Source organism: Lynx rufus, unplaced genomic scaffold (genome assembly GCF_022079265.1).
Source record: "Lynx rufus isolate CCGP_SWC_20201006 ecotype Redwood Valley unplaced genomic scaffold, mLynRuf1.p SCAF_4, whole genome shotgun sequence".
Classification (NCBI taxonomy): Eukaryota; Metazoa; Chordata; class Mammalia; order Carnivora; family Felidae; genus Lynx; species Lynx rufus.
In genome coordinates, this window is record NW_025814856.1 from 13,955,510 (window position 1) to 13,970,798 (window position 15,289).

At 45.3% G+C, this 15,289-nt stretch overlaps 1 protein-coding gene across 5 annotated transcripts in view; it reads left to right on the top strand.

The window, feature by feature from the left end:
- Positions 1 to 15,289, top strand: part of GATAD2A (GATA zinc finger domain containing 2A) — a 103,720-nt gene that overhangs the window by 65,098 nt on the left and 23,333 nt on the right. For 4 of the 5 annotated variants that reach the window (XM_047094901.1, XM_047094905.1, XM_047094902.1 and 1 more), the window contains exon 3: positions 218 to 486. In XM_047094901.1, the coding sequence (XP_046950857.1) occupies positions 218 to 486 (269 nt within the window). The remainder of the gene's footprint in view (positions 1 to 217; positions 487 to 15,289) is intronic. The other variant, XM_047094904.1, reaches the window with a different exon arrangement.

Here is a 15,289-nt window from a genome sequence, read left to right on the forward strand (position 1 = left end):
AGGTCTCAGCTCCCCAGATGCTCCATGGATCTTGCCCAGCCTTCCCATGTCAGTTAAGAAAGGTCCTGGGCACACTTTGTGAGGTCTGCATTTGTTGTACCGACTTCTACTATCATCATGGGGCAAGGAAAACTCTTCAAGCTGACACACTGAAGTTTCTAAGAAGGTAGCAACTTGGTTGTGCCAAGTTTAAATGTCATGTTTTCTCCTTCCAAAGTTCAGAATGACTGAAGAAGCATGCCGAACACGGAGTCAGAAACGAGCGCTTGAACGGGACCCAGCAGAGGATGATGTGGAAAGCAAGAAAATAAAAATGGAGAGAGGATTGTTGCCTTCAGATTTAAACACTGACGGAGACATGAGAGTGACGCCTGAGCCAGGAGCAGGCCCAGCCCAAGGGTTGCTGAGGGGGGCAGAGGTGACAGCCATGGGCAGATGTGAAGGGCAGGCGGGCGACGGGCCCGTGGACATGCGTACCTCATACAGGTGAGCAGGAGGGACCTGGAACCAGGTCTTGTGGGTGTGAGAAGGTGGTGGGGAGATGGGCCTGAGGAAGCAGCCCTTGGTGAGTTACGGGTTCTAGTCCTGGCATCGCTGTGCTGTCCTGGACAAGGGATCTCCTCACTGGGGCCTGGACATCAATGGCAAGGGGTGTGGGTCTCACAGGAGGAAGGGGCAGTATCCTCCATTGGCTGCCCTGCAAGGCAGTGAGTCTTTATTAAACTGATACCATTTGTTTCTTCAGCTGGTGCTTTTGGCTTGTGGAAAAAGTTGGGAGTTTTTCATTTCAGTATATGTCCCTGCTTTACAGATCTGGGGTTCTGGAGGCCAGGGATTCTATACTGGATCTGGGTAACTAGGCTGGGGGCAGAGTCTGGAGTCCAGCTCAGAGATGCCTCTCACATGCGCCACCACTCCTCTTAGGCAGCACGTTGTGAAGGAGGAGGTCACTATTCAAGTCTGTGGTGTGGTCTGTTGATTTTTCGTTAGTCAGTACTGATTACTTCCAGAGTATTCAGATCCTCAGTTTTGTGAGGTTCTTAAGGAAAAAACTTGAAAGAATTAAGACTCACTTTACCCCCCTTCCCTACCTCCCTCATTTCTTCACTCAGAAACATTCTTTTCTTTCTGTAAAGAGAAATCTGGGCCTAACTTCTGCTGTCACCGCTCCCCTTGGAGCTCTGGTGGGAACCATTCTCTCTAGCATGTTTACGCTTAGATGTCCTATGAGCCAGATATGCCACAGTGGGTGTGTTGGTATGGCCACAGTCTCCTGGCCACCCCTCACCAACCCCCTAATCCTCCCCTGCAGACTCCCTTCCATGTCTGTTTGCCCAGAGTGGGGGTGAGGGTGGCAGGTGCAGAGCTAGGGAAGCTGGGAACGTTTTGCCTTCTCATGAGTGTTGACTAACCCCACACAGGGACTCCACCCTGTAGTCTTCATGTTAAATTCATTTTGGAGCTCAGACTTTTGGAAACCTAAGAACTTCAGAGATTATCTGGCCTGGTATTTCTCAGCTTTACAGTTTTTACCTCTTTGAGATAAATGGGAAAATCCAACCCCTTCTACTGGGGAAGCATCTTAGTTTGAGGGGGTGTGTGCTCTGTGTTTCTACTACCCAAAAAGGCCTTTTTCTGTCTGGCTGTGCTTTTTGCTGTTCCTGTCCCAGAGGCCTCTTTTAAAGTTCCAGAAATAAAATTGTAAGTCTGGTTCTCCTTTCTCTCCCTCTCACTTGGTCCTCAGTAGTGTCTCAGGTACTATATCAGGTAGCTGAGGAGGAGAAAGAGCCTCCTGCTGTTTGTGAAGATCTGCTGGATGTTTGTTTCTTTCTTTAATATTTTTAATGTTTATTTTTGAGAGAGAGAGAGAGAGAAAGCATGAGTCGGGGAAGGACAGAGAGAGAGGGAGACACAGAATCTGAAGCAGGTTCCAGGCTTGAGCTGTCAGCACAGAGCCGAAAGTAGGGCTCGAACCCCCGATGGACCGGACTGTGAGATCATGACCTGAGCCAAAGTGAGACCCTTAACCAACTGAGCCACCCAGGCACTCCATCTGCTGGATATTTCTCGTGATCCTGGGCTCCTGGTGTGCATTTTCTCATGTTATCACCTTGCTGCCCTGCAGGGCAGCCCAGTGGATTGTGAGGGAGAGGTTACCAGATCTTTCTGTTGATACAGCCTGGGGCTACATTTGGCCTCTGGGACTCTTGCTTCCAGACTTTTCCCACTATGCCCATTGGCTTCCAACCCAAGGTCACTTAGACCATGTTTTCTGAAGTTGATGGAGAATGATATCGTTACAACACATAAAGGATGCAAGGGAGCAGGGATCAGAGATTAACTTAGGCACACAGGGCATTGGTGATCAGTACTCCAGGACTAGAAACACCTCAAGACACTTATAAAGCAGTATGAGAATGTGGACGGAGTTTGGCCTTGGTGGCCAACAGGCATAGTTGGGGTCACATCATACTCCCTGGCTGATCTTGAGCACATGATCTTAGTCTTTGTTTCTTCAATAGTAAAATGGGTGATAATCTCTGGCTTATAGGTTGATGGGTGACAGACGTGTACCCAGAATTGGTCCTAGGGTGGAGAGCAAGTGTTGGTAACAACTGCCCTTCAATCTTTGCTCAAAATAAGATGTCCATATGTAGAGCTAGTATCTCCCCAAGTTCCCACGTAGAATGTTCTGTTTAATTCATTGGAGAAGTACACTTGTGCATTTTGACAAAAATTACAGGAACAAGTACCCCAAAGCCTTTCCAAACTGTAATCTGTTCTGGAGTGTATGGCCCCAGTTTCTGTTAGAAACAGGCAGTCTTTGGATCCTTGTTGAGAGCATGTGGCTCAAGAACATCCCTTTAAGGACCTTCCTATAGCACAGTGTGGTTGTTCTTGGTTCCCAGGTTAGTGTGAGATCCCTCACTGGCCAGATCAAAAGGTGGCACGGCACGGCTGTATCTGGCCATAGTTTAGGTTAGCTGAAGCTCTTTGGCTTCAGGTTCACTGAATCGTGTAAGATTAACATGCCAGTTTTATTTTTACTCATTTATTTTAAATGTTTGTTTATTGGGGCGCCTGGGTGGCTCAGTTTGTTAAGCGTCCAACTTCACCTCAGGTCATGATCTCGTGGTCTGTGAGTTCAAGCCCTGCTTCGGGCTCTGTGCTGACAGCTCAGAGCCTGGAGCCTGTTTCAAATTCTGTGTCTCCCTCTTTCTCTCTCCTCCCCCACTCATGCTCTGTCTCTCTCTTCTCAAAAATAAATAAACATTAAATGTTTATTGTTTATAAACGTTTAACAATAAATAAATAAACGTTAAATGTTTATTTTTGAAAAGAGAGAGGATGCATGCGTTCATGGGAGAGGCAGAGAGAGGGAGATAGAGAACCCAAGCAGGTTCAGTGCAGAGCCCACCGTAGGGCTCAAACGCATGAACTGTGAGATCAAGACCTGAGCTAAAACTGAGTCTGATGTTTAACCGACTGAGCCACCCAGATGCCTCTAACGTGCCAATTTTAGATTGTTGTGCTGAGAGAATTTCATTTTTGTTTTTTAATTGAGATGTAGTACACATACTGAAAAGTACAGATGGGTGCCAATTTTCACAAACTGAATACATCCTTGTAAACTAGAATCAAGAAACAACCTTGAGGCCCCCTTTAGCCCACTTATCACTACCCTCTGAGGGTAACCAGTTTCTTCTAACAGCATAGATAATTTTCTGTTTTTGTACTTTAAATAAATGGAATTGTGCAGTCTGTACCCTTTGCTTGCTTTCATTCAATATAATGTTTGTGAGATTTACCCATGTTGTTGAATTGAGCAGTAGTTAATTCATTTTCACTATTGTATAGTATTCTGTGTCTAGAATTTGTTTGGCTCTGTTTCAAAACTGCCTCATTTTCTTTCATGCTGTCTTATGACTCAAATTGGGCTGTTGAAGACTGGAGGGAGTTTTTGGTGGCTTCTAGGAGAGATAATTTTCTTTTTCTTTTTTTTTTTTCAACGTTTTTTATTTATTTTGGGACAGAGAGAGACAGAGCATGAACGGGGGAGGGGCAGAGAGAGAGGGAGACACAGAATCGGAAACAGGCTCCAGGCTCCGAGCCATCAGCCCAGAGCCTGACGCGGGGCTCGAACTCATGGACCATGAGATCGTGACCTGGCTGAAGTCGGACGCTTAACCGACTGCGCCACGCAGGCGCCCCAATTTTCTTTTTCTTTAAGGCAGTGAGTGGCTGGTGAATTGAAATCACCAAGATAAAACCTTTTTTTACTACATTGGGGTGATATGTAGCATACATAGGCAGACAAAGGGGTAAAGTCCGTTCTTTCCCTCTCTACAGTTCCCCTCTCTCTCTGACAGTTTTTCTGACTTAGGCTCCCAATTTGTGTATATTAAAAAAAATTTTTTTTTTTTTAATTTTTTTTTTTTTCAACGTTTATTTATTTTTGGGACAGAGAGAGACAGAGCATGAACGGGGGAGGGGCAGAGAGAGAGGGAGACACAGAATCGGAAACAGGCTCCAGGCTCTGAGCCATCAGCCCAGAGCCTGACGTGGGGCTCGAACTCACGGACCGCGAGATCGTGACCTGGCTGAAGTCGGACGCTTAACCGACTGCGCCACCCAGGCGCCCCTTAAAAAATTTTTTTAAATTAATTTTATTTTTTAAATTTACATCCAAATTAGCATATAGTGCAACAGTGTTTTCAGGAGTAGATTCCTCATTACCCCTTACCCATGTAGCCCATTCCCCCCTCCCACAACCCCTCCAGTAACCCTCTGATCTCCATATTTAAAGGTCTCTTATGTTTTGTCCCCCTCCCTATTTTTATATTATTTTTGCTTCCCTTCCCTTATGTTTATCTGTTCTATGTCTTAAAGTCCTCATATGAGTGAAGTCATATGATATTTGTCTTTATCTGACTAATTTCACTTAGCATAATAACCCTCCAGTTAGTTGGAGTAGTTGCAAATGGCAAGAGTTCATTCTTTTTGATTGCCGAGTAATACTCCAGTGTGTGTGTGTGTGTGTGTGTGTGTGTGTGTGTGTGTGTGTAATATATACCGCATCTTCTTTATCCATTCATCCATCGATGGACATTTGGGCTTTTTCCATACTTTGGCAAATGTTGATAGTGCTTCAAAAAATTTTTTTTAATGTTTGTTTATTTTTGAGAGACAGAGTACGAGCAGGGGAGGGGCAGAGAAAAAGAAGCAGAATCTGAAGCAAGCTCCAGGCTCCAGCTGTCAGCACAGAGCCCGAGACAGGGCTCGAAGCCACGAACTGTGAGATCATGACCTGAGCCTAAGTCAGAGGTTTTAACCAACTGAGCCACCCAGATGCCCCTCAATTTGTGTATTAAAAAAAATTTTTTTTTAGTATTTATTTATTTTTGAGAGAGAGACAGAGCATGAACAGGGGAAGAGCAGAGAGAGAAGGAGGCACAGAATCTGAAGCAGGCTCCAGGCTCTGAGCTGTCAGCACAGAGCCTCATGCGGGGCTTGAATTCAAAAACCACGAGATCATGACCTGAGCCGAAGTCGGACGCTTAACTAGCTGAGACACCCAAGCTCCCCCAATTTGTGTATGTTTTATTTTCAAAATAAATCAAAGCTGGGGAATAATTTCCTCCCCCCCTCCAGTCCCCCCCCAAAAAACCCATAAAACAGGACAGAATTGGCCCAAAAAAAGCCCATCGTTTGAGCACTCTAGAAATTGACCAGAGGCATACAGCAATCTGAGAAGTGTTTGTGCTTAAGAAACTGCCAAACTTCAGGTAAGAATAATGAGAATCTGTAGCATTTAGCCTGGGACTCCTTCCATACCATCTCCCCAGTTCTATTGGTAGGGAAGTTCTTCCTAGGCTGTGAAGACCAACCTCTTTTCTGTAGGGGTGAGAAGGGATTCATTCAATTTAAGAGAGTGGTGGATAGCAACCCTGGGCCCATGGCCTTGTTGCTTGAAGTGACAGTCTTGGAGATGGGCAAATGGGGAAGGATGATTGCTGTATTAGCCCCAGGCTGCAGTCATAGTTGGAGCAAGACAAAAAAACTACTTGAAGAAATAATGGTCAAAAACATGTGAGGAGAAGCTCAACAAACCTCAGGGAGCTTAAATACAAAGCGATCTATAACTAGACACATCATAGTCAAATTGTTAATAAGTCAGAGAAAAAGAAAATCTTGAAAGTGGCAAGAGGAAAAGGACCCCTCACATACACGGGAGCATTAATATGATTAACAGCCAGCTTCTCATCCAAGACCATGGAAACGAAAAAGGAGTTGAGTGACATTCAGAGTACTCAAAGACAAAAACTGTCAACCTGGAATTCTGTGTCCAGCAAAACTCCTTCAGAAACGAAGGCAAAAAAGACATTTTCAGATAAAGACCAAGAGAATCTGTCACGGTCAGACCAGCCAGTTCTTCAGACTGAAAGAAAATGACATGTTGGTAACTTTAGTTCCCAGGAAGAAATAAAGAGCATTGGAAGTGGTAAATACATGGTCTAATATAAAATACTTTATTCTCATTTCTTCTTATAACACATATCATGTAAAGCATTAAGTGTAACTAACACTGGTCAGCATAGACAAAAATAACCATTTCAGCTCTCTGGAAATTGACCAAGGTATACAAAAATCTCTTGTGTTTATGTGTTTATAGATCTGTCAGACAATGATAGTATAAAACAGGAGGAATGAAGTGGGGCTCTGTTGGGGTTAAGTATCTACATTTTACCAGAGTCGAGTTAATATTAATCTGAAGTATGTTGTGGTAAATTAATAAAATTATTATAATATCTAGAGCAATGATTAACAAAATAGCTTTAAAATATGACTTAAAAAATCAACAAGAGAATATAACGGTACACTAAAAAATGTTTAACACCAAAGGAGATCATCAGCAAGGAACAGAGGAACATAAAAGTAAGAATGGGTGTAGAATACAAATAGCAATATGACACCTGTAAACCCAATCATATCAATTATTGTGTTAAATGTGAGTAGTCTAGGGGTACTGGGTGGCTCAGTTGGTTAAGTGTCTGACTCTTGATTTTGGCTCAGGTCATGGTCTCACAGCTGTGAGAGGGAGCCCTGCATCATCTGTGTTAGGCTCCGTGCTGGATGTGGAGCCTACGTAACATTCTGTGTCTCCCACTGCCCCTCCTGTGCTCTCACATGCACTTGCTCTCGCTCTCTCTCAAAAAAAAAAAAAAAAAAAAAAAAAAGGTGGTTTAAACACCCCAATTATAAAGGCAGAGATTTTCAGACTAGATGAAAAAGCAAGATCCAGCTTAATTATATGTTATCTGTAAGAGACACCCCTTAGATTTAAGGATGCTTAAAATCCTTTGGTAAAGTGATGGGAAAAGCTATACCATAAGTAACCATAGGAAAGCTAGAGTGACTATCGATGTCAGATAAAATCGACTCTAAGACAAAAAATATTACTGTAGCCAAAGGGCAGCATTTTATAACAATATATCAGGGAGACATAACAGTTATAAATGTATATGCACCTAACAACAACCCCCAAATACCTTAGGAATAAATTGCTAGGATTGAGAGTAGAAATAGACAATTCATCAGTTATAGAGAATTAAGTACTCCACTCAATAATTGGTAGAACAGCTAAACAGAAAATTGGTAAGATTCTAGAAGACTCAAAGAGCATTGTTGACTCATTTGGTCTAACAGGAATCTATAGAAGACCTGGTGACTACAGAAAACAGAATATATCTTTTTACATTCTCATGGATCATTCTCCAGGGGAGATCAGATGCTGGGCCATAAAACAAGTCTCAAAGATGGTTGTGGGTTTTTTTGTTTGTTTGTTTTTTTAAAAGACAGTAACAAGTGTTGGTGAGGATGTGGAGAAAGTGGAACTCTCATACTTTGCTGGTGAGAATATAAAATGCATAACAGTTGGCAGTTTATTATAAAGTTAGACATGAACATTCAACATGACCCAGTATTCTATCCAAGGACGGTACTCAAGAGAAATGAAAACATGTGTCCACACAAAGACAGGTACATGGATGTTCATAGCAGCATGATTCATAATAACCAAAAAGTGGAAACAGTCCATATAGCCAAGATTAAATAAAATGTTATATCCATGCAGCGGATTACTATTTAGCAATAAAAAAGTGAACTATGGATTTATGCTGCAGTGTGGATAAACCTCACACTCCCTATGCTGGTGGGAAGACAACAGATCCAGAGACTGCTTGTTGTATAATTTCATCTACAGGGAATGTCCAAAGCAAACTTACTGTAGAGACTGATCAGTGGTTGCCTGAGGGCGGGGTGGGTGCAGTGATTAACATCTCACAGGCAAAAGGAAACTTTTGGGGGTGGTGGAAATATTCCAAAATTGGATTGTGGTAATGGTTGCACAATAAGTTTATTAAAAATCATTGAATTGTACTCCTACAGTGAATGAAGTTTGTGGTATGTAAATTAGATCTCAATATGGATGTTTAAAAAAACTAATGAGGTTAAAATAGTTTGGTTTCTGTTCTGGCATCCATAAACGTGCTTACAAGAAAACAGAAATCCACAGAGGTGGAAGTTGAGCCTGCTGGCCTTGTGAGACCAGCCCAAAGGTCATGGGCACATGCCTACCCTCCCCCCTCCCCCCCTCACCCCAAGTCAGGACTATTGGAGGAGGCTAGAGCTGGGGCAGGCAGTGGAAGCTATGTTGAGTTCTTTGTTTTGTTTCTGTGATAAGTAGATTCTACTCCTGTACTTTGCTATAGAGAATCTCTTTCTGTCACAAATTGTTGATCTTTAGAAATAATCTGGGCCATGCATAGATGAAAACAACTTTTTTCCCCCCTCGTTTTGGGTGGAGGAGCATTTAACTCCATAAAACATGAGCCTCTTCTCTAGATGTCCTGCACCTGAAAGGTAAGGACTAGGTATCTTGTTGCTCTGGGCCTTTGTGGGGTGGGAGCTCCATGAATGGCCACCCCCATGCTTTACTGAAAACGTGTTTATATATGCCTTTTTCTGAGACATCAGCCCTCCCTGGATTGTTAACACGCCAGGACCAGGCTTACTGTGATAGGCACCGTGGTGGTCCCTGGAGGTAGAAATGATAGGACAAGATCTGACTACAGCTACTTTCTGGTGTACTGTAATATGAAAGAATGTACAGAGGTCTTGGGGAGAAAGACTAGAAGTTAAGGGGTATGGCTCATTGGGGATGGAAGTCAATGGGCATTGAAGCAGATCATCTATACTTCTTCATTTTACCTCGTTGGGGCTCCCTGGGTCCCACGGGGGCGGGTGGGGGGGGGCGGGGTAGCGGCAGACTAGTAGGCCAACTTCCACTTCTCAGTAGCCTGCTACATGAGCCTCAGTGGATGTGGGGCAGATGTACTGATGACTTCCTGTCGGGTTCTCTTGGGGTGTGTGGCCTTTGGGTAACTGCATGTCTCCCTCCTCTCTTCTCATCCCTCTTTGCATCATGCATCTCACCCACAGGATGGGGCTTCATTCAAACCAAGGGCTTGCCCTGTGCTGTGGGTAGAAGGGGCTCCTGTCTGGCACTGAGGGGCCCTTGGCCTGTTGGGGACTGGCAGTAGCACCTGAGGTGTTAGAGCTGTCCCTGACTTTTGTTTTTCTGGCTTTCCACACTCCCTTGTCAGACACTCGTGAACTTGAGCATACTAAAAATGCATAAAAGTACTCTCTGTTTTACCAAGCCTGCAAAGCAGGGCTCTTTTGTTAAAGCTGGTGTTCTTGATGACAGAATCCCTGCTCCATCTTTCTTTAGAGACTTTGGCATTCACCAAGGAGGTGACACATCTGTAAATAAACTAGTCACCTCTTTTGTGCCTAGGGATGTCACTACTCATCATTTGGTATTGAAACAGGGCTTGGGTGTCCTGCAGTGGTGTGTTGTGTGAGGGCACAATCATCTACACTCACATTAACGTCTGATGTCTCTTCCAAAGCGAAAATGAATCTGAAAGTAACATGATAGTGCAGCCACAGCTGCCTGTTGTCTATGACATGGGATTATGTGGACAGTCTTCTTCTGTTCTATATAGAAATGGGGTCTGCAGGAAAAGGTGTGTATTCCTTAACTTTTCCAAGATAACATTCTAGGTCATAGGTAGAGTTCTTGTTGTTTGGGTGGATGCTCTTTACAAGCAGCCTCTTGGGAGAGGAAAGATAAAGTAAACACTTGGGTTGCCTGCCTTGCAAGGAGGTAAAGCGCAGTGAGCCTCTCCTGGTGTGTTTTTCACCTGTGTAGTCCAAAGCCTTATCAGGATACAGAACCTAGTCATCACCATAAGAAGGGGCCATGTATACATTTCCTGTCATCCTTGACTGGGTGTACTCTCTCACCCTAGACTAATCTTGCCTCTTCTCAAAGATTCTAGAAATGGAATCATGCGTGTGCTCAGTGGGGCCCGACTTCTCTCATTCCATGTGCTTTGGGATTCATCCCTGTTGTACCAGTATTTTCCTGAATGACTCCTATGTGGTATGCACAGTGTATCCACTCACCTGTCCATAGACACCTGGCAGTCTGCAGTTTGGGGCTGGTGTGAGTACAGCTGCTATGATTATTCCTATAGGGCTGCACATGGGCATCAATTCTCATTTCTCTCTCTTGGTAAATACGTAGGGGATGAATTGCAGGGTCACAGAATAGGTGCATGTTGAATTGTTATTAAAAAAAGAAAAAAAAAACCCTACTAGGCCTTTCCCCAAAAATATCTGGGCTGTTTTGCTCTCACAGGTATGGGGATTCAGCTGCTTCATACTCAATTTGGTATTGTCATTCTTTACAGTTTTAGCCATGGGGTCTACAAAGAGGTCTGGGTCCAGGTCCTAGCCTTCTTGTGTGACTTTCACCTTTACCCTGTGATGATAAAAGGGTGGTCGTTGCCACATGGGCTGTATGAGGATAGAAAGGCAGTTCTCACCAGCTGTGTACTGACCCGAGCCCCCATCTATTCTCTTTTCAGGACCGTGCCCCATCATAGCTGTGCCTGGTCTGGCCAGCTGTCTGCTGGAATGTGCATCCTTGAGGGAATTGGGTGGATGTAACACAGCTGTGGGTGTGATGGCTTGGGTTTTTGCACTGCCTGGGCAGGTGTGGTTGCAACCCTCACTCTTGACTCTCTGACAGTCTTCCTCATAGGGAATGACCATCTCTCCCTCCCCCTCCCCTTTTGTGTGAAAGCTTTGGAAGTGTCTCAGCCAGAAGCCTGTCTACTGTGTGACCATTACTTCCCCTGAGTCTGGGGCCTCTTGCACTCTTCTGGAAGGTTCTCTGGAGTCCAGCCCAGCCCCAGCACCTGTTGTGGGCTGTCTGCTGCCTTTTACTTTCTAATTCTCTACTGCTAGGTGACTTCTAGGAGGGGCTGGGCAGTCTCAAGGAGCAGCTCCATCAACTCAGACTAGAACTCTCCATAGCCTGCTTGCTTTTCTTAGCTTGGTTAGTGCATGGGAACTGAGAGGTATATTCCTTTGGAAATCTGGTTCTGATTCTGTGCTTCCTTCCCTGCCTAAGCTTGTGGCCGCTCTTATCTCCTCATTCTCTGCCTTATCCCTTCCCTCCAGGCTCTTCATCACAGTTCTGTCTTTTTGTCCACATGCCTTTATTCTGGACTATATCTTATCCTAGGTTTGAAATTATTGAAACTTGAGGGGTTCACCTGTACTTCTAAAAATCATTAGGTAATGCTGGGGTTCAGAGTGACAGACTCTGGATGTCCTCTTTCTAACTCCCAAAGAGACTTAGTTCACATGGGGCCTAGTGTAAGCCAGCCTGATAAGAGGTAAGGAGCCACCTGCCTGCCCCTTGCCTTTACAATACCTTCCTCTAGTCATGAAGGGCTGTCCCTTTCTCACTGGATGGTGCCTGCCTTAGGGATGTGATGGTCCTGACAGGAACCAGAAGGCCACTGTGTACAGTCAGTGAGGTAAACGCCTGTCAAGACTCCTCCTTTAGCAATCAGGGGCTCTTCAGACATGTGAGTTAAGCAGAATTATAGATTAAGCAGGTCATTTTATTTTGAAATTATTTGGTTTAATTCTGCAGTTGAAGTTTCTGATACCTCTTCAGCACATATTCCTGCTAGTGCTTTGTTTGTCACCTGACAGATTCCTCATCCTTTAACTGGTGCCTTAGCTGCTGTAGCAGGTCATTTAAATGTTTTACCTGCGCAGATATGTGAGGGCTCTTACCAGCCCTCCACTATGCCACTTAAAACTGCTTTCATGTGCTTTGTTTTGTATCTTGCAGCCAATTCTGTGCTGTATTGAGAACTGTTTGTACCAAAACCATAACAAACCTGGATGGTGGGGGTGGCAAGCACACTGGCCTGAGGGATCCTGTCCTGTCCCTCGCAGCCACCTAGCCTGGTGAAACAGTGGGATGAAGAGGGCCCTGTGTAGAATAGGTAAAAAACAGGGGTAAATGCCTGGGACCTCCCAAGGGCCTGTATGACTCCAGGTGGGGCAACCAGGAGTCCACCTTGAGAAGACTTTTCTCAGCAGAAAGCGCCTGGAAGAAAAGGAGAGCTGACCCAGTGGTAAGAGATTTCCAGGGTGGTTTTCTTTCTGTCAAAGAGATGAGCATGTGAATTATAATTTGTGAGCCCAAGGGGAGTAGCAGGTGGTGGAAAAAGAATTGGCGTCCAGCAGCCTCATTCCATTCACATCCCCATGTGGCCCGGGACCATTCACTCTACCCTGGTGAAGCTCATTGTCTTCTCTGATGTGAGGCTGGTCGTTCTTAAGCTTCGGAAGCTCCCAGTGTGGTCTAGTAAGGTGTGTCACAGTGCTGATAGGAAGACGTCTTGGGACTTACAGTTGTCCAGTAATGAGGGAGAGGAAGGCAGGTGAATGGTCACAGACCTCTGTGGGAAAAAGGTGGTGACACAGTGGCTAGGCAAGGTCAGTTGCCTTCAGAGACACTGAAGTGGCCAAAGCAGCCTAGATGTTGGTGAGAGGGGCCTGCCTGGGGGTGGGATGGGAGAGGAGGTAGGGAGTGTCTGTTGGGTGGAGAGGGGAGACATACCAGACGTTACTAATCCCTTTCCTTGGGTCCCAAGCCATAAGACTGCTTATTTTTAGAGCTTAAATCATAAAAATAGTCCTGATGTAAATAACCACATTGAAAAGCTTTATTTGGATCTTAGTGGGACTAAGACCTGGTGACATGCAGAGTTCCCTAGTGCAGGGCCTTGATAGCATTCAGAAGCAACTTTAACACAGCCACACTCTCTAAAGGGAACAAGTCCAGGTATCCACTGTTCCCTCCTTCAAGAAGACTTGCAGTGTCCGTGGACAGTGTGGGAAAGAGTGGTCTGGGTAGCACATTTTATGGAGCTCACACACCAGAAATTGGGGTGCTTAGGGGCTCCAAGTCCTTGGAGGCACTGGGTTTGGTGAGAGGGCCTGAGAAGGCCCACAGTGGCAGTGGGAGCAGGGCCAGGTTGTCTGGTGGGAATGATGAGCCATGGGACACCTTCTGGAGGGGAGAGAGTTGATGTGCTCTGGGCCTGGGTATAGCCCAGAAGCTTGTGGGACACCTGATTGTGATGGTGGAGGTAAACATGTCTGGAGGAGGGAGGGAGGGAGGGAAATGCCTTTACCTGGAGAATGGAGGTAGGAAGGGAATGGGGTATGAGAATGGACACCACCCCTAGTGTCCTGGCATTAGGAGCCTGGGGCACCTGACTGACCTCTGAGGGAAGTCTGGGCTTGGCCTCCCCATCTGCATACGCAGGGTGTCTAGGCTGCCCTAGATGGTGCCAAGTTCACTGTGAATTGGGTAACTGCAGAGCCTGTACCACTACCCCCCACCTTTTTTTTTTTTTTTTTAAGATTTTATTTTTGAGCAATCTCAAAAGTCAGTGTGGGTCTAGAACTCACAATCCCAAGACCAAGAGTCGCATGCTCCACCTACTAAACCAGCCAGGCGCTCCTACAGTTGCTGCTTTTTTTTTTTTTTTTTAAATTTTTTTTTTCAACGTTTATTTATTTTTGGGACAGAGAGAGACAGAGCATGAACGGGGGAGGGGCAGAGAGAGAGGGAGACACAGAATCGGAAACAGGCTCCAGGCTCTGAGCCATCAGCCCAGAGCCCGACGCGGGGCTCGAACTCACGGACCGCGAGATCGTGACCTGGCTGAAGTCGGACGCTTAACCGACTGCGCCACCCAGGCGCCCCCAGTTGCTGCTTTTAAGGCCATAAACAGGGCCAAATTTTGTTGGCTTATAATTGAATAGATTTTATTTATTTATTTTTTTTAATTTTTTTTTTTCAACGTTTATTTATTTTTGGGACAGAGAGAGACAGAGCATGAACGGGGGAGGGGCAGAGAGAGAGGGAGACACAGAATCGGAAACAGGCTCCAGGCTCTGAGCCATCAGCCCAGAGCCTGACGCGGGGCTCGAACTCACGGACCGCGAGATCGTGACCTGGCTGAAGTCGGACGCTTAACCGACTGCGCCACCCAGGCGCCCCTGAATAGATTTTATAGGGAAATTATGGCGAATCTGTTGGGTGAGTTCTGTGAAATTTTTAGCGTGTCTCACTTTTCAGAACACAACTTTGGCAGCAAGTGACAGCCATATGGGCCATGATGTGTCAGGAGGACTCCACTCAGGAGCCTTTGCTCACACTAGCCCTTGCCATGGGAAACCTTGGCAATGCCTTGCTGAAAGCATTGGTGCAACCCCCTTTCCATCTTGGTTATGTGAAAAATATCTTTTGGCCATTTGCTGTGTTGGAAATTTGAAAATATTTATTAATTCTGTCCTGGATTTGGTCATCATGTCTCCTTAGAGTCATCTGGGCTGAGAGTTTCTCAGACTTTCTTATTTTTGATGACCTCAACAGTTTTGAAGAGGACTGGTCAGGTGTGTTGTGGGAAATCCTTTAGTTGTGATATGTCTGGTGTTTTTTCATTGTTGGCCTGGGTTGATGGGTTTGGAGAGGACCACAGAGGTGCAGTACTCTTCTTACCATATTGTCTCTACAGCACATGCCATCATCTTGACTTTTCACTGTGATGTTGACCTTAATCACCTGGTTGACATGGCATTTGTCAGGTATCTCCACTGTAAAGTTACTCTCTTCTCTCTTTCTATGTTGGACTCCTTGGAAGGAAGTCACCAGGTGCAGCTCACACCTGAGGGGTGAAGAGTCACACATACACACACCTCCCGAAGAGCAGAGCAGCTGCACAAATTATTCGGGATTCTTCTGCCTCGGTGATTTGTGACTTCTCCCCCTGAGTGATCT